General features: G+C 48.2%; 1 protein-coding gene across 1 annotated transcript in view; it reads right to left on the bottom strand.

Moving 5' to 3' along the window:
• Nucleotides 1–906: 906 nt before the first annotated feature.
• The window catches only part of DNHD1 (dynein heavy chain domain 1), a 74,735-nt gene continuing 50,297 nt past the window's right edge, over nt 907–25,344 (bottom strand). Inside the window, 19 exon segments of the mRNA XM_061201375.1 lie at nt 907–1,257; nt 1,440–2,227; nt 2,451–2,600; nt 2,762–2,853; nt 3,655–3,856; nt 3,942–4,064; nt 4,260–4,446; nt 4,646–5,608; nt 5,741–5,919; nt 6,095–6,247; nt 6,491–6,772; nt 12,283–12,754; nt 12,975–13,406; nt 13,532–13,714; nt 13,964–14,113; nt 17,611–17,713; nt 17,789–17,993; nt 18,192–18,400; nt 18,595–20,191. Of these exon segments, the coding sequence (XP_061057358.1) occupies nt 907–1,257; nt 1,440–2,227; nt 2,451–2,600; nt 2,762–2,853; nt 3,655–3,856; nt 3,942–4,064; nt 4,260–4,446; nt 4,646–5,608; nt 5,741–5,919; nt 6,095–6,247; nt 6,491–6,772; nt 12,283–12,754; nt 12,975–13,406; nt 13,532–13,714; nt 13,964–14,113; nt 17,611–17,713; nt 17,789–17,993; nt 18,192–18,400; nt 18,595–20,191 (6,821 nt within the window).

Here is a 25,344-nt window from a genome sequence, read left to right as displayed (position 1 = left end):
TGATCTGCCCCTTTCTATACCTTTCCGTCCTTTTGGCTTACTCTGACCCTCACTCACAGTGCTCCAGCTATATGTTCTGTTCCTTGAACACCCCAAGGTTGTTCCTGCCTCAGCACCTTTGCACCTACTGAGGGCTCTACCTGAAACCCTCCTAGATCTTCAAATAGCTCTCTTTCAAATATTCAGCAAGCCTTCCCTGACCACCCAAACTAGATTAACTGCTCCCCTCTAGTCACTCTCTAACACATCAGCCTGCTTTGGTTTTTTTTATAGCACTTAAAAGTCATCAAATTTAACTCATTTGTATGGTGGCCTTTTATTTTCTGTCTCCCGGCATTAGAACAGCCTCATCAGTGCCTGGCAGAGCACCTCGTTCAGAGGAGTGCTCATAACCAATCGTTGAATGAACATATGACCTTGTGTCTTATTTTGCTTTTGTGTGTGTGTGTGTGTGTGTGTATGACTCACTCAGGATCCATTCTGGGGGAGGGGATGACTAGTAGGGCAGGATTGGGGCATTCCCAATAATACTGCTAAGTGCCTGAAGAAATTATCTTGAGTTCTAATGTTCTCCCTTTAAAAATATTGCTTGTGGGTTTAGCACAGTCGAGAGCTGGGTAGGGATTCCAAGTCGTGTGTGTTAGCCATCCTGAGATCTGCCTAGCCCCTTGGATACGTGACTAACCCCAGGCCCATCTCCCCCACAGTGTACCCACACTCCCCTCTCCCCATCGCCAGGCACACACCCTCTTCTACCTTCAGTGTGAACAGACCACCTCTCTCTCAGTTGTGTACACTGTGCTTTCCCCTCAGTGTGTCACATTATCAGTGGGCACACACCTGCATTCCTTATTAAGTCTCAGAAATCTTTCATCAAAGCACTCCAACTTTATTTTGGCTGAGGGCTCAGGGCAACGGTGGGCTGCACACATGGACTCTCCGTTGGGCACAGGTGGCGGGGCTGAGCTTCGTGGGCAGGGGCAGGTACATCAGGATCTTCCTGCTGTGCAGCCTAGTGGTGCCGAGGGGCCCTTCCAAGTACACAGGACAGGAATACACGGCCAGGCCGGCTGGGGGTGGCACGTCATTGGCCCCCGGGGCCTGGGCGCTTACTCTGACTGGAGGCAGAGGGCTGGGCTGACAGGAAGAACTGTCCTGCAAGGCCCCTGCGAGCGGGTCCCACTCGGCGTTCCAGAGCTGTAGCCCAGTCAGCAGCAGCCCCACCTCTGGAACCCTGGGGTTTGGGCCGTTCACCACCTGGGGGCGCAGAAACTGGTCAGGCAAGGCTAAGAAGCTGAGGGGTCGTGGTGGAGCGGGATCAGAGAAGCAGATGGGGCTAGAGGGAGTAAAACCAAGAAGAGGCAAGGTGGGGTAACGAAGAGGTGTAATCAGGGACTTCAAGGGGCGGAATTGGAAACGAAGGGGCAGCACGAGGATACCTGGAGGTGCAGAGGGCTGTTTAGCTCCTGACGTTTATGGGGGAGCTGACTGGAGCTAGAGCCTTGGCAACCAGGGAAATTCGTCAGGTCAACCCCAGCAAAGGCAGCCTCCCAACGCAGTGACAGCAGCAGGCGGCGCGGGTGGCAAAAGGCTGACAGGTGAAAAATGCGCTCTGGTACTTGGGTTCCCACACCCAGGTAGCGAACCAACAGCTGCCCACGGCGCGACAGCTGTCGCAGCCAGTGCCAGGGCGGCTGAGGCCCGGCAGGCGCGTGGGGTCGCCAAGGCGAGGGTAGGCGGCCAGTCCAGAGAGAGTGAGCCACCGCGGCACAGCGCCGGGAGGCACACGGGGGCGCGCCTTTCAGCTGCTGCAACAGGCAATCAAGGTCCCGTTGCAGCGCGCCCACCAGCTGGCTCAGTTCCAGCACCTCCGTCTTGAGGAAGCCCTCCAGAGGCCGCGGCGCACTCAGCCCCAGCTCCCCCCACCCCGCGCAGGACCCAGCTTGGCGAGTGGTCTCGGTCAGCAGAGCCTGCAATGACTCCAGCCTCCGCTTGGCTTGCACCAGGCGTTGCCGCAGCCGCCTTTCGGCGCGCCGGGAGCCTCCGCGGGCCGCCGGAACCCAAGTGGGCGAACACCGCTGCAGCGCGCTCAAGACAGCGCGACTCTGGCGTCGCAGCAGCCAGGTCTGGGGGCCAGCACTCAGTCCGCAGATCCGGGGTTCAGGTGGTGTGGGCAGTAGGTGCATCTGGGCCTTGCACTCTTCCATAGCATCCAGCTCCCCTAGTTCTTGGGGGTGGAGGTGAGTGAGGGGTGAGAGAGAAGACTGTCTCTTCCCACCCCAGACCCAAGGGAGTAGGCCTTTCTCTGACACTTTAAGCCATCATCATCCCATAACTGTGAATATTGCCCCCTTCTACACCTTTATTGGTACCTCTGTTATATTCCCTTGAGCAAGGTGGTATTACTGCGCTGTTCCCCACCTCAACGCAGATACCTGACGGGAGCTTACCTGGGCTGGGCATCAGAGTGGCCAGCAGACACTGGGGTGTGTGTGGTTGGGCCCGGTTCCCGCTGCTGGAGCTCAGGCAGGCTTGCGTGAGGCTAGTCAGGACCTCCCTGTCCTTCTCGTCTCCCACAGGACCCCCATAGAAAACTGAAGCTGAGGATGAGGTCAGAGCCCCTCAGTTACAGCCCCTCCAGTTTCCACCACCTCCCAAACCAAAGTCGTAAATTATGTCCCCATCTCAGTGCTCCTCTCCCTACCCCTTTCTGGGCTATCCTGGGGGCTGGTGACTGCATGGGGGACAGGAGGAGTCTCACCAGCCAGCTCCTGCATGGCAGCACTGGGATTGCTCAGGCTGGCCCACAGCTGGTCTTGGATCTGCAGGACCCGGGTCAGCGTCACTTGACTCCTGGGGGTGGAGAGCAGGAAGTAGGGTTTCAAAACCATCTATATGCTGAGGACTTTCACATCTTTCTCTCCAGCCCAAACCTCTCTCCTGAGCTCCAGACCCATGAGGGCTCACTAGTCATCGCCACTTGGCACTACAAATACGACTTCCTTTCAACTGAAATCATCATTTCCTCCCACACCACCCACCCAGTTGTCCAAGGCAGAAATCTGAGAGCCATCCTTGACTCTTCCCTCTTCCTCACCCCATATTTACTCTCTCCCCACTGTGACTACCCTAGTCCCTACCACCCATACCATGATCTCGTTCCTCAAGACTGCCAGAGCCTCCCAAAACTATTATGCTTGCCTCCAGCCCTGCCCCATCTGGTCCATTCTCCAGGCTGCAGCCAGAGTGATCTTTCCAACAGACAGATGGGATCATGTGTCTTCTACTTAAAACCGTTCAGTGGCTTCCCACTGTCCTCAGGATCCAGTCAGGTCCCTTGTGATGGTCTTAAAGGCCCTTTACCGCAAGCCTCACCTCTCCCCACTCAGCCCCCAGCGTGTCCACCTCAGCCACACTGACGTCCTCTCTCCTGCTAAGCTTAGTTCCTTCTGCTCAGAAAGGCCTCATCTCCACCCGATCTGCCTCTGCTCTCAGGACTCAGTTCAAAGCGAGATCCCTAAGTCCTTGGAGAAGCCTTCCTTGACTTCCCCCTGCCCTCACATTTTGGAGCTCCCCAGAGATGAATCCCAGCATGTGAAAAATATTCAGTGTTTGCTGAGTGGCTGACAGAGTAGGATGGGTGGGGTCCCTCACCAGCACCCCCTGTGAGCCTGCAGCTTCATTCCATAGAGCTGCCGGTGTAGCAGGAGGCCATGTAGGAGGAGCAGAGGCAGCACCCTGGTTGGGGGTTGCACACAGAGTCCTTGCTGGACTAGCTCCACACTGTCGACCAAGACATGGCCCAGCTCCAGGGACTGGTCCCAGAAAATAGGCATGGAGTGCTGAGTCAGCACGGCTGGGGAGGAAGGAAAGTGCTGGGTCAGCACAATACAGTTACCTCCCCGCTCCAGTCTGAGAGCCTATGGGGGGAAGCTCCTCACCTGGTAAGGAAGCAATAGCCTCTGCAGACACAATAAGCCAAAGACGGAAATCTCTGTGGACAGTGGCCACATTCTCTCTTGCTTGTTGAGCAAAAAGCAGTTCTAACTCCAGGTCCGAGACCACTAGGGGGTCAGACATGGGGCTGAGATCAATCGCTGGGTAAAGGGTCAGGCATAAGCCTAGAAATCAGACTTGAGGCTAGGGGGTTAGGAGTCAGATACAAAGGGGATTAGGGGATCAGCCATGAGATCTGAGTTCAAGCTCAGGCCCAAGTGTAGGACAGGGTCCTAGAAGCCATCTCTAGGCAGCAAACCCACCCTTGGCTCTGGCCAACAGCCCCAGCAAGGGCTGTAGCAGCTCTTTTGGCCAGTGAGGCATCAGATGACAGTTCTCCAGCACCAGCCATTGCCCTCTGTGCATAGCCTTGCGGAGAATGCTGACCACAACCGAGACCGGGTCCCAGGCTTCAGAGCCCACAGCTATCACCTTCAGGTGCTTCTGCCCCTGAAGACCAACAGCAAAATGGCAGAGTAACTCAAAGGGATCCTAGGGTGACCCAAGGGACCCAGAGTAATGCCACAGATGACCTGAAAAGTCCCTGAGTAATCCAGAAAGATCCATGAGAATGCTGGGAGGGGAGACCCACACCCCATCCCAGCCCTAAGAGCCCGGTGGCTCTGTGGCCAAGAGGCTAGGCTCAAACCTGCTCATGTTTGGCAGCCAGTTTCTGGATGACGGTCAGGGGATGCACAGTGGCGGTGGGGTGACCAGGTGGTGGCAACAAAATCAGCATGGGCTGAGTAGCCTGACTGTGTTCAAAGGGTATGGTGGGAGCACGCAGGTTTTCATCCAGAGGCCGGCCCAGGAGGCTGGTGGTGAAGGTTGCCAGGGCACTGGCCAGGCACTCGGGTCGCAGCACACGCCACAGGATCAGCTTCTGGAGGAGGCTGAATGCGTCAGTCCCAGGCCCCGGTGCAGGACCCAGCACTGTGGATGACAGTGACAAGTAAGCCTGCCAAACATTGGAGTCGCCTGCCAGGGATGCACACAGCCCAGCATATGGGGGCAGTACCTCTAACATCTCACATTCGTGCCAGGCTCTCAGCCCTAGCCAGGCCGGTCGAGCCACACCTGGGGCTGGTTTTCTGTAGCCTGTGCTGGGAGAGGCTGCCAGTCCAGGCCAGAGGGCCAGCCTCTCCAGCTCTGGTGCCTTCCTTGCCACTTGCAGCAGAGCCAGAGCACCCAAGGCACCCACCAAGGGTACTTGGGTCAGGCCCAGTGTAGCGACAGTACTGCCCAGTAGCTGGAGGGTCAGCTGTCTTTTTAACTGCAGCAGACGGCAGGGTAGTTCTTCCTGCTGATGAATCTCACCTTTCATGCTGTTCAGAGCCCGCTTGGTGGCTGCCAGACAATTCTCTGGACTCATACGGAAAAGCGGTAGCAGGTTCTGCAGTGAGCTAAGAGCCTTTATGATGGCCATTCCATGCCAGACCACATGCCGATAGGGTGCCCACAATGCCACCTCCTGCATCCTCAGCTCTTCTAACTCCTCGAAATGGGCACGCAGCCGACACAGCTCTGCCTGGGCCCTCACCATGTCTCGCAGGAACTTGGCTGGTTTCTGATGCCCTGGGTTCTGGAGCGGCAGCATCGTCAGCAGCCGCTCCTGCAAACAGTCACTTGTTGCGTGGATCTGGCCCTTTCCCACGTAGCTCCCAATCAGCAGCACTCACCTCCACCCCCGTACCTGGGCTCCTGCAAAGCTCATCCCAACCCGCAGACTGGACCCCCCAAGTACCTCAGCAGCCTGCACAGCTTCCCAGGCATCCAGGAATCTGATCCTCAGGTCCTGCCAGTGGCTCTCAAGCTCAGGACGCTCTGTGCACAAGATTTCACGGAGCAGCTGTTCTTCTAGGATTTCCATGTTCATGCCCAGGTCCAGCACATTCAGTCCTTTCAGCAATTCACAGCCTAGCACTTGGAATCACATGGGAGACGCTTAACCTCTTCCCCTTGGCAGAGCCAGGGGTGAGAGGCACAGGGAGTGTGGCTCCCTGCTATGGTCCTGAGCCCACTCTGGGCCAGACTGAGTGAAGCTCACGCCCTGGTGTTCCCACAAATCTGTGCTGGCAACTTACCCACTGGGCCTCACCTTTTTCCAAAGAGCTGAGGGGAAGGGTCGTGCTCAGATAGAGACAGAAGCCAGGCTGCAACTGGGGTGGGCACAGCTGTTCCCGCTGCAGTAGCCATTGCAGTTCTGGGCACTCTAGGCCCAGCTCCATGTTGGTCAGTAGCACCGGCAGGCCTGCGAGGGGGAGGCAAGGACACCCTACCCACCATGCCAGCACCTGGGCACCCCCATGCACAAAATCTGGCTCCGACTTGCTCCCCTCTGGCTGACAGGATGGCTCCCTCAGGGCTCTTCCACAGAGTTAGTGCCCAGGGTAAAGGTGGGAGCTGAGGTCAGACTGGGGTGTTGGAGTCCTGCAGGGCCACAGAGTAGGGGGAGGACACAGGAGACACGCGGGCGGAGGGGACGAGTTCTCACCACCGGCAGCTGCCTCCTGGAGCTGAGGCCCCAGCTCTGGGTCAGCACCCGAGAAGATGCGGGGTTCGGGAGGGGGCGGGGACTGAGTTGCGGTCCCCGCCCCCTCCTCCTGTTCTGTCTCCTCTCGCCCCTGCTGCTCTTCCGCTTCCTCGTTCTTCTCCTCGATTCCCCTTTCTTCTGCCGTCTGCTCTTCTGTCTTATAACACTCATCGCTCTCATCACCTTCGTCTTCCGCGTCCTCCTCTTTAGACTCTTTTCCTTGATTTCTCTTGAAGCCCTTCCCTGTGGCAGAAAGATGAAGAGGAGCTCTTCTCAGGGAGGGACTCAGGCTCCTGGGGAGCCCCGTTCACCCAAGGGCTCCAGCTCATGAAGGAAGTTCTGCGAGAAGACACCTTAGGAAAGTCACTTAAGCTCTCTATGACACAATTTCGTCATCTGCAAAATGGGGTTGATAGTAGTGAGTACCTCATAGGGTTACTGTGAAGATGACATGGAACAATGCATAGAAAGCACTCTGCTGGCACCTACCAAGCACCCAATAAAGGGTAGCTCTCATTATTGCTACTCTAAAATTCCAGGGAGGGGTTCTAGTCACCCCTGAAATCAGCTCCATTTCTGCTTTTCTGTAGGTTGGTTAGAAGAGTCAGTGCATTTCCCTTTTTGCCTAAGCAAATTCTGTCACTAACAACTACAAGAGTCATCACTAGCATAGAGGCCAGTGCCTGGAAGTAACAACTTGTAGGAGAAAGGCCATAAACTGTGGCCTTAGCCACGTCATGGACAGTGCTGTGCACGAGGTGGTTAGCTGACCAGCAGCCGTCTGCAACCCCCTTCTCCTTTGCCTCCTCTACTGCAGGATCTGGAAAACATAAATACTTATTTTTTTAATTGTCAAGAAATTTAAGAATTTTAAGGATTTTTTAAAATATTAAGTGTTCAAGAAGTGGGCAAGTGGAGGTTGCCAGGTCCACAACTTGGTGTGTTCGTTTCCTATTCCTTAACAAGTTACCACAAACTTAGCTAAAAACAACATCCCATTTATTATCTCTCACTTCAGTAGCTTAGAAGCCTGATCAGGCACTCTGCTCAGAGTTACACTGGGCTAAAATCAAGGCTAAAATCGGGCTTTCCTGGTGGCGCAGTGGTTAAGAATCCGCCTGCCAGTGCAGGGGACATGGGTTCGAGCCCTGGTCTGGGAAGATCCCACATGCCGTGGAGCAACTAAGCCCGTGCACCACAAGTACTGAGCCTGCGCTCTAGAGCCCACAAGCCACAACTACTGAAGGCCACGCGCCTAGATCTTGTGCTCTGCAACAAGAGAAGCCACCGCAACGAGAAGCCCGCGCACTACAACGAAGAGTAGCCCCCGCTCACCGCAACTAGAGAAAGCCCGCATGCAGCAACAAAGACCCAACTCAGCCAAAAATAAATAATTTTTTTAAAAAAGACTAAAATCACTGGGGCTGCAGTGCTCATCTTGGACTTACGTGCTCTTCCAGGCTTACTATTTTGGAGTTTTTTGTTTGTTTTTGTTGTTTTATTGAAGTATTGAAGTATAGCTTATTTACAATGTTGTGATAGTTTCAAGTGTACAGCAAAGTGATTCAGATATATATATATATATATATATATATATATATATATATATACACACACATATATACGTATATATATATTTATTCTTTTTCAGATTCTTTTCCATTATAGGTTATTATAAGATATTGAATATAGTTCCCTGTGCTATACTGTAGATCCTTGTTGTTTATCTATTTTATATATAGTGGTGTATATCCGTTAATCCCAAACTCCTAATTTATCCTCCCCGCTCCTTCCCCTTTGGTAACCATGACTTTGTTTTCTATGTCTGTATGTCTATTTCTGTTTTGTAAATAAGTTCGTTTGTATGTTTTTTTATTGATTCCACATATAAGTGATGTCATATGATATTTGTCTTTGTCTGACTTGCTTCACTTAGTATGATAATCTCTAGGTCCATCCATGTTGCTGCAAATGGCATTATTTGCGCATGTATATATATGTATGTGTATATATATATATATATATATATATATATATATATACACACACACACACCACAGCTTCTTTATCTGTCAATGGACATTTAGGTTGCTTCCATGTCTTGTCTATTGTAAATAGTGCTGCTATGCATACTGGGGTGCATATATCTTTTCAACAAGGGATTAATATCCAAAATATACAAACAGCTCATATAGCTCAATATCAAAAAACAAACAAACAAACAAAAAACAGGGACTTCCCCGGTGGCACAGTGGTTAAGAATCTGCCTGCCAATGCAGGGTACATGGGTTCAAGCCCTGGTCCAGGAAGATCCCACATGCCGTGGAGCAACTAAGCCCATGTGCCACAACTACTGAGCCTGCACTCTAGAGCCCGTGAGCCACAACTACTGAGCCTGTGTGCTACAACTACTGAAGCCTGCCCGCCTAGAACCCTTGCTCTGCAACAAGAGAAGCCACCGCAATGAGAAGCCCGTGCACTGCAACGAAGAGTAGCCCCGCTTGCCGCAACTAGAGAAAGCCTGCACACTGCAACTAGAGAAAGCCTGCATGCAGCAACGAAGACTCAAAGCAGCCAAAACAAAACAAAAACCAACCCAATCAAAAAATGGGCATTTTAAGGTCAATTGATTAGCAACCTTAATTATATCTGCAAAGTCTCTCTTGCCATGTAACATAATTATGGAGTAACATCAGAGGACAAAGGTGATGGGGGCCAAATTCTGACATGATGCTTGGAGGGATAGCAGCATTTGATAGCAAATATGGTGGCTTAAAACAACAGAAACTTATTCTCTCAGAGTTCTGGAGGCCAGAAATCCAAAATCAAGACGTTGACAAGGCTGCACTTCTTCGGAAGGCTTTAAGGAAGACTCCTTTCTTGCCTCCTCCAGCTTCTGGTGGTTCTAGGAGTTCCTTGGCTTGTGGCTACGTAATTCCACTATCTCTCCATCTTCACACGGCCTTCCTCTGTGTACCTATGCCTTCTCTTCTGTCTCTTATACGGACACTTGTCATTGGACTTAGGCCAACCCTTGGAAATCTAGGATGGTCTCATTGCAAGACCCTGAACTTAATTACATCTGCAAAGACTCTTTTTCCAAAACAGGTCATATTCATAGGTTCTGGAGGTTAGGATGTGGATATATCTTTTGGGTGTACACCATTCAACCCACTACAATGTGATAAATGAACATACCAAGGATCATAGGTCAGAAAGGTAGAAGATTCTGGGTGCTTGAAGTCAACACTGAAGCCCTGTACCTGTTTATCCCAGTCCATCTTATAATGTGAGATGAATAAATCCCATGGTGAGCTGGATTTTTGTTACTGGTAGTGAGAGCATTCCTAACTGGTACAGCACACTGGGGAGTAAGGGGAAATGAGGATTTTTCTTTTCCCTACTGGGAAGGTAGTTAGGCTATGTGGTGGGTAAGAAGTTAGCTTATCTCATGGGACTTGGACCATGTGCTCACTGAACTTTAGTGGATTTAGTAGAAAATACTGGAGGATGCTGGCTACTTCTCTACTTAGATGAGAGAAACAACCTCCAGAAAAAACTTTAAGGGAATTCCTTTCTTCTCATATCAAGAAATTTCAGATCACACATGATCAGATACTCATGCAACTTGCTGATTTGTAAAAAATGATTCTGTATACCATGTCACATGGAATAGGAAATTATGGGCTATTGGAGGAGCCTGGAAAATCAGGGAAGCCTCCGGGTTCATCCGAAGCACTTCTCTCTATGCATTCCCTGATTGACAAGAAATAGTCTCCCTCCCCCTTTTGATTTGCATACAGCCCAAATAGGGGCTCCATTCCATGGCCAGTTAGCCTAAGCTCACTACTCAGACTATTTTCTTACTACAGCTCTGAGGTGAAGGCCAAGGTTTAGATGGATGACAGTTACACTAAGGCTTAGTGGAATTTGTGGAGCCCCCAGAACCAATGTTAAGAGACAGAAGCCAGAAGCTGGGGTTTAAGTTCAATAATGAGAATGTATCAAGATTTCTGGCATCTGTTAATAGCTAATAGAGTCCTTACAAATGAAATCTGCAGGAAAAAAGATGAGAGATTTTAAGGGATTAGCCGGAAAATCTCCCATCTGGTAACAAGTGATCTGTGTTTGCTTAATTTTAAGGCCAATCCTAAGCCCCCATACCCATTCCAATAGGAAGTGGACATTTATGGCATAACGGCTATGAACAGGGGACTTTTGCCCAACTTTCCTCTCACAGATAGCCCTGGGGACAATGGGCAAGGAAAATTATGCTATTCATCAGAACTCAGGGCAGCTGAACTGGCTGTCCAAGAACTCACTCCAGTGAGTTCCATCAGCCAGTGAAATGATGCTAATCATTTGTCTTACTATATCTGTCTAGCATTGTACAGTACATGCTAGAGACCAATATACAGCGTGCACTTCTTACCCTTTCCAAGTTTCTAAACAGAAGTTTATTATAGTTATCTTGATTTGATTTTGCTTCACTTTGCATATCAGGTGTATTGGTATGGTGAGATTCAGCGTGTCATGTAGCATAGGTTACAGAATCATGAAGAGCCACATCCAGATCTGATCAAGAGCAACAAACATCATTCAGAGTTTCAGGACTCAGAATTGGATATAGCAGCTAGATGTTCCTTTTAGGATGTCTCTTATTAGAGAGGGGGTAAATTAGTTTATAGATACACATGTGATAGCTGTATAATAGACGTTTTTGTAATGGTGTATGGGAACAACAGAGAGACATAAAGTTGTGCTGGACAGCCAAGGGATGGACGGTAATAATGATAGCAGTAATATATTGGTAGTAATAATGACTAATGTTTTTGAGAACTTATTATGTATTAGGCACTGTGTGAACTCTTTCTTCATGAATTATCTTACTTAACACTCAACAATTTATGAGATGGGTATAATTAAGACCCTCATTTTATTGGCAAATAAACTTGGGCTTAGAGAAGTTAAATACCTTGCCTGGGTCACACAGCTAGCAAAGGACAGATATTTGACCCAGATAGTCTGCTCATAGAGCCCCTGTTACAAATTTATTATACACCTTCTATTCTAAATGTCTATTGCTCTTACCAGTACAACCCTCAACCCCTTCTTCTGGGAAATAAACACCCTCCCTTCCCCTAGGAAATGCTCCTTCTGATGCTCTACCCAGATGGGTCCCTGATCCAAGCAGGACCAATAGAAATATTTCCCCAGAATTCATGAACATGCGATAAATTTGGGTAGTAAAGCTCTGAGTTGTAGTTCAAGTTTCTAATAGTGCTGAGCAGATCAGGATGCGGAAGATCATGGTCAGCCACGTAGATTCAGAATCATTGCAATATGGGCCCAAAAATGTAAATGTGACCTAATTTATTAATATCATGTTGGCTGGGGGCTTCCCTGGTGGTCCAGTGGGTAAGACTCCGTGCTCCCAATGCAGGGGGCCCGGGTTCGATCCCTGGTCAGGGGACTAGACCCCGCATGCATGCCGCAGCTAAGAGTCTGCGTGCTGCAACTAAAAGATCCTGCATGCCGCAACTAAAGATCCCGCGTGCCGCAACCAAGACCCGGCAGAGCCAAAATAAATAAATAAATATTTTTTTAAAATATCATGTTGGCTGATGAAATCTGGGATACCCTGGCCATAAAAATTTAGTGTCTTCATTATGAAAGGGAAGAGCACATGTGGCTGAGAGTATTGGGCAGCTCAGACACCCAAGATGCACTGTGTTTACTATCCCTGGCTTTACCTCTGCCTTTGGCGGGACCTGTGGCCAAGCATCCAGCCTCTTCTAGAGGCAGTGGGTTCAGCCAGATGAGGGCCTGGTTGCTGGGGTCAAGCAGCAGGGGCCAACGGCAACTGAAGTAGTGAGTGTGACTTCGCAGAAGCAGGCCTGCCAGGCGGGCTGACTTTGCCTGGGGCTTCAGGTCTCGGTCCCACTGTAACTGTTCAGATTCAGAGCTCAGCAAGGCCAGAAGGCTGAAGGGAGAGCGTGTGGAGAGCAGGGGTTTCTTTGGTGGCGTGATGACAGATTTCTGCATCTGCTTCAGTGCCTGTGCCACGTCATCTGGGCCCAGCGGCTCCTGACAGCCCCTACAGAGAGCCAGCCACTTGTCGAGTAGCTCCTGGCGCCGCATTGGTGGGAAGGGACCCAGGTAGCTGATGGCAGCTGAACACAAGACAGCATCTCCGAACACAGTCGTGCAGTGCCCCTTCAACTTCTGGTGTGGAAGGGAAGACCAGAGGGTGTGTAGGCCAGCGGGGAGGGTAGAGGCAGAGGGAGGGTCTGGCAGAGAGGGAGCAAGGCAGGGTGTGGAGGAAAGCTTGGCAAGGAGGGCAGAGTGGGACAGAAGAAGGCAGTGAGGGCACGGGGAGGAGCAGGGGAGTGGGACTGTGGTGCAGAAATGGACTTTAGGGGGCAGCCTAGGAGGGGCTGGTTACCTGGAGCTCTGTAGTCCAGGAATGCATGGGCGTGAGCAGTGCAGCCTTAAGGGGCCACTTGTGATGATGGCCGCACTCAGCCTGACCGAGTTTCTCTGCCACATGCTTGTGGGAAGCCTGGGCATCTTCCAGCTTCTTGGACAGGGCCAAACTGTACGCTAGGATCTCCTGGGCCTGGAACTGGTACTGGCCCAGGCGGGCCTGCTCCCGAGCCAGTGTCGCCTCCACCTGCCGCAACAGCAGGCCCGTGGGCAGTCCTCGGCGCCGTGCCAGCCCGTAGCACAGAACGGCCCAGAGCCAGGCTGCCAGCCTTGCTGCAGGTGTGCTCACTGCCCGCAAGGCTGCATCGCTCATGCCTGGAGCCTTCAGAGCTAGGTTTAACTTTATCATCTCTGAGTCTGTCATCTTCTCCTTGGGGAAGAACACCAGCTCCTGGGAGAGTGTGTGTTAAGAAGGGTGGGGGAAGACATAGGTGCTCTGAACCTTGCCCCACAGCCTTGCCAAGTCTCCCCTCCATGCCTCCACTCTCCTCCTCCATTGCGCCCCACATTCCCTACCTGATAAAAATCCTCAGTGCATAGCAGCTGCTTGGCACTGGCCCAGCCTGTTTCGCGGTGGAAGAGGTCACACAGAGCATCAGTCACCTGGACCACAGATTCTGGTGGCGCTCGATAGCTCCGTATCTCCTCAAAGTCAGCCACCTGCAGCTGGCTCAGGGGCCCCAGAAATGCCTTGCCCATCTGAATGAGGAGAGATGGGCTCTTGAAGTGAGCTCCCAGAATGTCCTCTTTCTTCAGTGTATTTCCAGGAGGGATCATCTTCTCCTGGGGTCCCCTAAGGGACCATACCCCAAGCCATCTTATTACCTTTACCCCCTCCCCCAGGAGACTTCATGACAAGTCAACCCATCCTCTCCTCTGGGCATCCTACGAGGGGTTGTCCTCTTCCAAGAGAGGAGCAGTGCCGGGCAGGCAGCAGGAAGAGCCCACCTGCTCCACGAAAGCCTCATGCTGAGCCCGCAGGGCATCCCGCTGCTTGGTCAGGTTCTCAATGAGGTTCTCCTGCTGCCGACACTCTGCCAGCTGCCGCTTGTGCAGAAGCTTGTTTTGGTCTAGCTGATGATGCAGTCTGCCGAGGCTCTGTGAACAGAGTTCAGGCTCTGTAGCTCTAGGTCCTGGGCCAGGTGGGACTACCCCAAGGGAAGACCCCATGGGCTTGGACTCAGGCGTACTCCTCACTCGATAGTCAGGGTGACCAAGTTGAACCTCAAATAGGCCACAGATACATGCTGAGCTCTGAAAGTGTCATTTACTTATCTGTGAGTTATACATCTAATAATGCAGCCCCGAGTGGGTGGGTGCTTCTCCTGACCTACCATACAGGCCCAGGAAGTCTGAGTCCAAAGCCTGGCCACTAACCACTGGGCTACACTCTTCATCTTACTTGACCCATTAGTGGCATTTGCCACAGAGGACAGCTCCCCCCTCTTGAACATTCTCCTCCCTTGACTTTCATGAGCCCGTGTTCTTCTTTGGCTTTCTCCAGCTTCTGTGGCTGCTCTTTCTCAGTCTCTTCCTCCGCCATCCCTTAAATATTTCTCAGAAATTTTTTCAGGGCCCCCTTCTCTTCTCAGCCTACACTTCTGGGTACTCTCCTTAATCTCATGGCTCTGATTACCACTTATACCTTAACAACTTCCAAATCTTTATATCTAGCCAGATTCTTTCCCAAGACCCACACCCCCATATCCATCCGCTTAGTGGGAATCTCCTCTTCGGTGTCTCACAGGCCCCTCAGACTCCACGTGTCCAGAAGTGAACGTATTAGCTATGCCTCCTCAGATCTCTTGCAATCTTACTCACCTCTTCATGTGTTCTTTTCTCAGAGAACTGTGGCAAAATACATCGAAGTTTCCCAAGGAAGAAACCTAATTGTTACCCTGACTCCATCTCTTCTAGTCCCCCAAACGCAACCCATCTTCAAGGCCTTTCGGTTCCACCTCCTAAACGTCTCTCGTATCTACTCCCATCCCCAACACCATCATTCACACCCATGCTCTCTCACTCCTGACCTTCTGCACTGGCTTCTTAACTCCTACTCCCCATCCTCTAACTGGCTTTTCATGCTGCAGCCTAATTGGTTTTCTCAAAGCCAAATATCATATCATCATGTCCCTTAACACTTGCCACTTTTTTCATTTGGTTTACAATGCCTCCATGACCAGGAGGCCTCTACTCATCTTTCCAACCTCATTTCCTTTTCCTCTCCCAGAACTCTGCTCTCCAGCCATTCCTGACTTTCAGCTCCTCCAAGGTGGCACACATCCTCTTGCCTCTGGGCCTTTGCACCTGCTGTTACTTCAGCCTGTGACACTCTTCCCAAACCCTTTTATACGTAATCTTACCTAACCTTCAGGTATCAACCTTGATACTTCATTCATTTGTTTACATATTTAAGGAATGCTTTTGAACACCTGCCGTGTTCTACACATGCCTCTGTGCTACATACTGTGTGGCACTGTGCTTTCTCTAGAAAGTCTTTCTTGATACTTCAGAGCACCCTGGACTTGCTCTGTCATAACACACTGTTTTGTAATCGCCTGCATGAGCCTATATCTTCCAGTAAACTAGGCACCACAAAGTCAAGGGCAGTGTCTTATCTTTCTTATTAGGAGGCAATCTAATACATGATAACATTTATTGGGCTCTTGCTATGTGCCGGCACTTTGAAGTGCTTTACATGTAAGATCTCATTTAATTCTCATCCTAACCTCTCTGGATCTGAGTTTTCTCATCTGTAAAACGGAAGAAAGGATGGCCTCCTTAGAAAAGTTGAGGCGAGAATTCTATCTATCTATCTAGATGTAAGCATAGATGTAGACATGGACAAAAATATTAATGAGTGCTCGGACAAAAAATACAGAGTTCAATTAATTTTTGTTGAGTAGAGTAATAAATAAATGAACCAATTGAATATGAGAGGGAAAAGAGATGGAGGGGTCCAGAATGACTCCTGGGATTTAGCTTAAATGACTAAGTGGATGGTGGTGCCATTTCCTGAGGTAGACAACATTGAAAGAAGTACACACCATTATGGCTGTTGAGTGAATGCCCCTGAGACTATGAAAATCTCATATCCAGATTTTGGGGTTCTTATGTTGTGCTCTGATGTAACTGACCCAGGGATCAAAGAATAATAACACCCCAAGCCACATAAACAATTCCTGGTATTATCCATTTTGGGAAAACGTAAGGCCCAAGACAAGAAACTGGAATTTGGAAAACATGGGAAAGAGGACTCCTGTCCATCTATGAACTTCTCAATTTTTTTGCATCTCAACTGAGTCTTCATGTTTAATCTAAGCTAGTGATCCTCTGTGGCTGATGGTAGGCGGGCACCAGTACTATGAGGACTGCACAAAACACATGTGGAGTAGATACATGTACTTAGACACAATGTAAGCCATGCCCCTGGAGTTGTGCAACACTGGATGACAGCTCTGAGGGCACCCATCAGAAGAGGCGGGTTAGGCATTGGGAGCTGGAAGCCCTGAAAGCCCAGTAGAAAGTAACTCAGATTATCTGCTCATAAGTTGATCACTAGTTTACTTCACTGTAGTTATCCCTGAACCTTCATCAAAAAGTCTTGTGTAGCAGGAAGGAAAAAAAAATGCAATTTCAGAATTCCTCTTATTAAAAACAAAACAAAAGAAAAAAGTCTCTTTATTTTAGGAAAACACTATTAACTAAGAGTGTTTGACTGTAGAAGGCGTGATGACCCCACTGCTACCAGTTTTAGCTAGATATGAGCGGTTTGTTTATTCAAAGAAGAAAATTGCTCTGTATAAGAAAGCAACAGGATTTAGGATTTGGACTAGAAAGAAAAATCTCTTATTACATGAGCACTGTATTTGGGGAGCTCTAAAGGAAAAGTGGGGTGGCTGAATAGCATTGCGGAACAGTATTGTGGAGATGGGAGGAGGAGAGAAAAGTCCGTCACTAGCAAATGCCCTGTAGAGGAAGGTGACAGAGAAAACTTCAGGACACTGAGGTCTAGTATGCCATTTAATCTATTTCTGGTTCTGTTCTAGAATGTAAATGGCCCCCACAGCCATCTCCCATCCTCTGTACATAACAGTGTATATTTTTATATATACAGTGTATATATTTGTGTATTTGGTGCTTTTGTGGAAGGAAGCCGTGCAGGGACAAAGCAGCATGGGAAGAGAGGACAGCTACAGGAGGTGTGCCAACTAGCAGTGATAGAGAATCCAGGAGAAGAGGATTACAATGAGAGGGGACCATGAGGATGTAATCCTGCCCCATCCCCAGTGGGGATCTCTGGAGAGCTTGGGGACCATACTGAAATTCACACAGTCAAGGTACTAGGGACAACCAGAAGCAGACACTTGGGTTTCATGTGTTTAGAGGAACCAGCCCAATCTCAGCTGTGCCATGGGGAGCTTTGAGCCTGAGCTCTAAAGGAGGAGGTGGCATGAATTAGAGAGATCCCCTGGGGAAAGGGAGACTCTCAGGAGACAAGAACTAAGGTTCCGTCTGTATGGTTCCTCCGAAGTCCCCGTTTGGGCTCCTGCTTCGACCCTACTGTGCATGCCTCAAAATCCTCTCCCCTTTACCTTGTGGGAGTCTTTCAGCTGCTGCTCCAAGCTGACAACCAGGTGGGCATGGGCACTGTGCTGCTCAGTCAGCATCCTCAGATTTCCCAGGGCATCCTGGATCCTGAAGACACAGTGTGCCAGTGAGTGGACCTGAGGAAGCAGAAGGAGGTACAGGGGAGGGAGTGGGGCCACTCACCGCTGGGCCTTGTTCTTAATCTGCAGGGTCATCTGTTGCTGCAGCAGCACGAAGTTGTCCAGGAAGTCCAGGAAGGTCTTGGGGGTGACGAGAGGCAATTCCGGGCAAAGGTGCCCGTGGTAGCTGGCAGCCGAAAGGTGGATGAGAGCCATGGATTTGGCCACACTGGGAATTGAGCCCTGAAGGTCTGGGCACTTCAAGAAGTCTGCAACAGGCATGGCTTTAGCCTGGACTTGTGAGTTCGTAGGGGAAGAAATGACAGAGACCCTCTCCTGGCTCAGGAAGGAGGGCAGAAAAGGTGAAGGGGGCTCAACTAGGTTCTAGAGAGAGAGACTGACCTAAGTAATAATCCTCTTTAGAACCTGGTCAAGCTGAGTGGCAAGGACAGGTAAAAAGGGCTCACCGTCATCAACGGGTGGGCTCTGAGCACCCTCCAGATGGTGCTGGGCCACACTGACCAGGGAATCTTGGTCCCAGGGTTCATAGCAGTCAGTGCTGGCGATGGCCAGTTGAAGGAGCCTCAGGAAAAGGGTGGAAGGCAGCTGTTTGTGGGCCTGGTCATCTCCGATCAGGATGAACACGTGCAGGTGGCTGCACACCTGCTGGTAGAACCTGTGGGGCAGGAGCTCAGATACCGTCCTCCGCTTTATCCCTGTTTGCCCATCTAGGTCCCCATCCCAACCTGACGCCTCAGCCCTGCTCTTCTGTGCCCTCACAGTAGCCCTTAGGTTTTGTGGGGGGTTTTGGCCTTTGGCCAGGGTGGGGCAAGAGCAGAGCAGCCCCGAGCTTGGGGTTCTTGGCCTCACCTCTGCAGCAGCATTTCCTTCTTGACGTTCTGCTTGACACTAAGGTTGTCCCTGGGGAGATGTTCTTCAATGTTGTCCAGATCTGCCTCTGTGTACTGGTCAGGGAACCTGCCTGAGGTTGCCAGGGCCAGCAGGCGATGAAGGGTAGTGAGATTCACACCCTTGGGCACCAGCAGGGCCACTGGCTGGCCTAATATGCCAGCATGCCAGCTGGCATCCCGTAGACACTGGAGAATGGCCTCCTCTGATCCACGTGGCAGATGGAAGAGGCGGGCCTGACAAATGCTAGCAGCCAGAGTGACGGCAGTACGGCGCCCAGTCCCCTGAGCCCCCGAGAGCAGGAGGCCATGCTGCCTGGGCCTGGCTAGCACCCGGACCAGGCGGGCCACGTGCTGGGCCATCGAGCGGCACCGGGCCAGGTGGGGGCTCAGCTTCAGCTGAGCAGCTGATGCGGCCAGCTGCTCCTCCAGGCTCACCCACTGCCGTTCCAGGTACAAGCTGGAGCTCTCTGAGTTGGACCGTAGTATCAGTTCCTGACTGAAGACCAGGTCTGAGGGCTTTTCCTGGGGACAGAGCAGTAGCACTGGGAACAACAGGGGGGAGGTCACGTCTGCCTGGGTTGTCTTCTGCCACCAGTTCTTGGATCTGTTATTCAGCTGGAGTTTGTAGCTGGAGGTCCTTGTGCCTTCCTCCTGGCTTATCTTCTGACTTAAGCTCCCTGTGGTCGCCCTCTTTACTGGTGCTCTGGACGGTGCTGAACCATTGGACAGTGAGCCTGTGGCCTGAAGGCCGCACGGGTTCTCCTCCTCCTCGGTCTCACCGCCGCTGTTGCTCAAGTCCTCCCACTGGGCCAGCTCCCCTTCGGATTCCACTTCAGGCACCTCCTCTTCCTCCTCCTCCTCCTCGTAGCCCTTGCCCAAGCTCTGGGGCGCTGGCCCACAGCAGAAAACATTCTGAGCTACCTCTAGGAGCAGGTTGGCACAGAAGGAGCGTTCCCTGGGGCTGTCCAGCCGGTCACAAAAGGTTCTCTGTGCCTCATGCAACCAAAGACGCACTATGTTGCGCGTGGCCATCATGACTGCCAGGCGGGTGCCACGTAAGCCGGACACCCGGCGCAGGTGCTCCTGGTGGTTGGGACAATCCACAAAACCCCGGGAGCCCACCCTGATGGGCAGCAGCTGCAGGCTGCCCAGCAGCTGGCTCACAGAGTGCAGGGAGAAGCGGTAGTGTGGGCGGAGGGGTGAGGGCAGAAAGCAGTTGCCCACCGCCTCCCAGGCCTCCACTGAGGCCCGGACCAGGGCTCTTGCTAGAACGCTCTCCCGCTCCACAGAGGGGAAGCTCTCGAGCCAGGCCTGGATGCTGGGCACGTGCCTGCTCAGCAGCGTGGCCAGGGTCACGCTGCCCAGGGCCAGCACGGTGAAGAGCCGAGAGAGGCGTGGGCACAGCGGGAGCTCGCAGAAGCCTGGCACTGTGGCAGTGGCGAGGAAGTTGACTATAGGCTGCAGCGTCTGCACCTCCAAGGTGCTGTGGGCATACACGGTGCCATCTATGGCCTGGCGCAGAGTCTCCAACACTGGCTGACAGCTCTTCTCTGGGTCTGTGGGCCGTGAAGAATAACAGAGAGAACAGGCGTAAGTCCGCATGACAGTGTCACCCCACTCCTCCTCTCCCTGCCTCGCTGGGTCTGCTCCTGGCACACACAGGGTTCTAAGGAATTTATGCATCTGGTGTGTTGGGACTTGGTCATGTCTGAGTAAGTTCTTCTCTCTCCCTCGCACTCTCCTTAGGAGTGAGTGATTTTTTCCCCTCTTCTGCCCCAAATCCTACCTCTAAGACCAACTACATATTCCTTAACTGAAGGTTAATGAGTAGGAAGGCTTTGAAACTGAGACTGATGGAAACATGATCTGACCACAATAGAGGGAAAAGTGCAATCATCACAGTCAAACATAGTTGAGTTATATCACATGCACACTTTTATAAAGTCAACTTTATTAAGAAATTATTTATATAAAATAAAATGTACATATTTTAAATAGTTCAATGAGTTTTGACAAATGTGTATGCCTGTGTAACCACCACCCCAATGATACTTAGGACACTTTCATTGCCCCAGAAAGTTCCCTCATGCCCCGTCACAGTCAATCCCCTGTCACACTGTCCCAGGAATTTCTATCTGATCTGATTTCTATCACTATGGATTAGCTTTGCCTGTTTCAGAACTTCATATAAGGGAATCATACAGTATGTAGTTTACCGTGTCTGGCTTCTTTCACTCAGCATGATTTTGAGATTCATCCGTGTTTGGCGTGTATCAGTAGTTTGTTCTATTTCATTGCTGAGTGATGTTTCATTATGAAAATGTCACAATTTGTAGATCCACTGACACATTGATGGACTTTTACGTTGTTTCCAGGTTTTGACTATTCAGAATAATGCTGCTATGAACATTCATGTATAAGTTTATTTGAGAACATACATGTGCTTTCATTTCACTTGGGTAAATACCTATGAGCAGAACAGCTGGGTCATATAGTAAGCATACATTTAATTTGTAAGAACTGTCACACTTTTTTTTTTCATAGTGGTTGTATCATTTTACACTCCTACCAGCAAAGCGTGAGGGTTTCACTTTCTCCACATTTCACAATTATTATCGGTCTTTCTAATTATAATCTTTCTAGGTGTGAAGTACTGTCCCACGGTGGTTTTAATTTGCAGTTCACTGATGCCTAATAATATCGAGCACCTTTTCATGTGCTATTGGCCACTCATATATTTTTCTTTGGTGAAGTGTCTATTCAAGTCTTTTCTCCATTTTTTTAATGACATTTTTCTTACTGAGTTATAAGAGCTTTTTATGTATTCTAGGTATAAGTCCTTTGTCAGATATATGTATCATGAATTTTTTCTATGGCTTATTTTTTCATTTTCTTAACAGTGTCTTGAAGGACATAGGTTTTTAATTTTGGTAAAATACAATTTTTGTATCTTAAGAAATCACTGCTTCTAACCAAGGTCACACAGATTTTTCTCCAATATTTTTTTAAGTTTTATAGTTTTAGCTTTTGCATTTAGGTCTATAATCCATTTATAATTGATTTTTGTGGATGTTGTGAGGATTCAAGGTTCATTTTTTTCCCCCCACACAGACATACAGTTGTTTCTGCCCCATTCACTGAAAAGACTATCCTTTCCCTCATTGAATTATCTTGGCACACTTGTTGAAAACCAAATGATTTTATATCTGTTCCTTTAAGCTGTATCCATGTCCTTATACCAATATTACACTTTCTTGATTACTGTAACTGTATATAGCAAGTCTTGAAATCACTAGTGTAAGCCCTCCAACTTCGTTCTTCTTTTTCAAAGTTGTTTTGGCCCTTCTAGGTCTTTAGCATTTCCATATAAGTCTCAGAATGAGTCTGTCAATTCCTAAAAAAAAAAAAAAAAGCCTGCCCAGATTTAGACTGGGGTTACAGTTAATTTATAGATCAATTTGGGGAGAATGAGCACCTTAACAATATTGACTCTTCTGATCTATGAACATGGTATAGCTCTTCATTTACTTAAATTTCCTTTATCTCAGCAATATTTAGTAATTTTCAGTGTATATCTTTCACTAAGTTTATTCCTGAATACTTTGAGCTTTTAGATGATATTTTAAATATTTAAAAATTTTGATTTCCAATTGTTTGTAATTAGGATATAGAAATAATAATGATTCAACAGATTGACTTTGTATGCTGTGACCCTGCTAAATTCACTTATTTATTCTAATAGTTTTGTAGTTTGTTTTTTTTTTGATAGATTCCTTAGGATTCTCCATGTAGTAAATCATGTTATATGCTAGTAGAGACAGTATTACTTTGTCTTTTCCAATTTTAAAGGCTTTTATTTCTTTTTCTTATTGCACTGATGTGGGTCTCTGGTGCACTATTGAATAGAAGCAGTGAGAGTGGACATTCTTGCTTGTGACTGATCTTATGGAGAAAGTGTTCAATATTTCACAATTAAGTATGTATTAGCTGTAGATTTTAATAGATGCCCTTCATCAAATTGAGAAAATTCCCTTCTTTTTCTAGTTTGCTGGGAGTTACCATAAGTGTTGATCTTTTTTTTTTTGGCCGCACCGCAGCATGCAGGATCTTAGTTTCCCAAAAAGGGATCAAACCCATGCCTCCTGCAATGGAAGCATGGAGTCCTAACCACTGGACCAGGGAATTCCCAATAGTGTTGAATTTTATCAAATGCATTTTCTTTATCTAATGAGGCGATGTTACACTTTTTCTCCTTTATTCTGTTAATGTCACGAATTACATTGATTTTTGAATGTTGAGTCAACTTTGCATTCTTGGGATATACCCTACTTGATCATAATGTGTTGTTCTTTTTATATGTTGCTGAATTTTACTTAATATCTCATTGAGGATTTGTAAAAATAAATTTATTTAATTTATTTATTTTTGGCTGTATTGGGTCTTCATTGCTGCACGTGGGCTTTCTCTAGTTGCGGCGAGTGGGGGCTACTCTTTGTTGCGGTGTACGGGCTTCTCATTGCGGTGGCTTCTCTTGTTGAGGATTCCAGGCTCTAGGCGCACGGGCTTCAGTAGTTGTGGCACACGGGCTCAGTAGTTGTGGCTCGCAGGCTCTAGAGTGCAAGCTGAGTAGTTGTGGTGCATGGGCTTAGTTGCTCCATGGCATGTGGGATCTTCCCTGACTAGGGCTCAAATCCGTGTACCCTGCATTGGCAGGCGGATTCTTAACCATGGCACCACCAGGGAAGTCCCTGAGGATTTATGTTTGCATTTATATTTATGAAAGATCATGGACTATAATTTATTTTCTTGAAATATCTTTTCAGAACTTGGTATTAGGGTTATGGTGGCCTTATAAAATGAGTGGAAAAGCATTTACTCCATTTTCTGAAAAACTGTGTGTAAGTTTCCATTTTTTTCTTAAATATTGGATATAATTTAACTGTGTAACCTTCCGGGACTGGGGATGTTTATTATTATGAATTCAAATTTTTAATAGACGTATAGGGCTATTCATTTTCTATTCTTTTTCCTCTCGAGTCAGACTTTGATAAGTTGTGTTTATCAAGGCATCTGTCCATTTCATCTAAATTGCTAAATTTATTAGTATAAAGTTTTTCTCAATATTCCCTTGTTATCTTTTTTAACATCTTTAAAATAAAACCTCTTTCATTCCTGATGTTGATAATTTATATTTTCTCATTTTATTTCTTGATTTGTATTACTTGGGGATTCATTTTATTTATCTTTTTCAAATTTTGGCTGTATTGATACTTTCTGTTGTTTGTGCTTTATTCCGTTTCATTGATCTTTATTATTTATCTCCTTCTAATTACTTTGGGCTTAACTTGCTCTTCTTTTTCTAGGTTCTTAAGCTGAAAATACAGATCACTGATTCCAAATTTTTCTTCTTTTCTAATATAAGCATTTAAAGCTATAAACTCTCTGAGCACTGCTTTAGCTACATCCCGCAAATTTTGATGTGTTGTGTTTTCATTATTTTTCAGTTCAAAATATTTTCTGATTTCCCTTGGAGTTTCTTCTTTGATGCATGAGTTATTTAGAAGTGTGCTGTTTAATTTCAAAGAATTGGGGATTTTCTAGGTATCTTATTATTACTGGTTTTTATTGTTACAGTCAGAGAAAAATATTCTGTAAATTTTAATCCTTTGAAATTTATTGAGACTTATTTTATGCATATGGTCTGTCTTGGTGGATGTTCCATGTGCACTTGAAAAGAAAGTGCATTTTGCAGTTAGTGGGTATAATGTTCTCTAAATGTCAATATGGTTGATAGTGTTATTCAGATCTATATCCTTATTTTCTCTATCCTTGTTCTATAAATTATTAAGAGAGGAGTGTTAAATCTCCTACTATGATTTTGAAGCATTACTTTTTAAAAAATATTTATTTATTTATTTTTGGCTGTGTTGGGTCTTCGTTGCCGCGCGTGGGCTTTCTCTAGTTGTGGCGAGAGGGGGCTGCTCTTCGTTGCAGTGAGTGGGCTTCTCATTGCGGTGGCTTCTCTTGTTGCGGAGCATGGGCTCTAGGCAGCGCGGGCTTCAGTAGTTGTGGCTCGCGGGCTCTGGAGTGCAGGCTCAGTAGTTATGGTGCACAGACTTAGTTGCTCCACGGCATGTGGGACCTTCCCAGACCAGGGATTGAACCCGTGTCCCCTGCATTGGCAGGCAGATTCTTAACCACTGAGCCACCAGGGAAGGCCCCTTACTATGATTTTGGACTTGTTATTTCTCCCTCATTTCTGTCCGTTTTTTTTCTTCACATATTTTGAAGCTCTGTTTTAGGTGCATACACATTTTTGACTTTATGTCTTTCTGATTAATTGAATCTTTTGATTATGAGATCTCCAGTTCTCTATAATACACTTTGTCTTGAAGGACTTTCATATTATTATAGCCACACAACTTTCTTATGCATACTAGTTGTATGGTAAATATTTTGCCTTTAAAAGCATCTATCTGTGTTTTTAATTTAAAGTATATCTCTTAGATAGCATATAGCTACTTCTTACTTTTTCATCTAGTCTAACAAGGCTGTCCTTTTATTTAGAGTGTTAGTCCATTTACATTTAATGTAATTACTGATACGGTTGGTTTAAAGTCCACCATATTGAGGCTCTTTAAAAAACTAAAAATAGAGCTTCCACATGATCTAGCAATCCCACTCATGGGCATATACCTGGAGAAAACCA

The sequence above is a fragment of the Eubalaena glacialis genome, chromosome 10, assembly GCF_028564815.1.
Source record: "Eubalaena glacialis isolate mEubGla1 chromosome 10, mEubGla1.1.hap2.+ XY, whole genome shotgun sequence".
NCBI lineage: Eukaryota > Metazoa > Chordata > Mammalia > Artiodactyla > Balaenidae > Eubalaena > Eubalaena glacialis.
The sequence above is the reverse complement of the archived record's forward strand: the minus strand, read 5'-3'. Positions and strand labels throughout refer to the sequence as shown.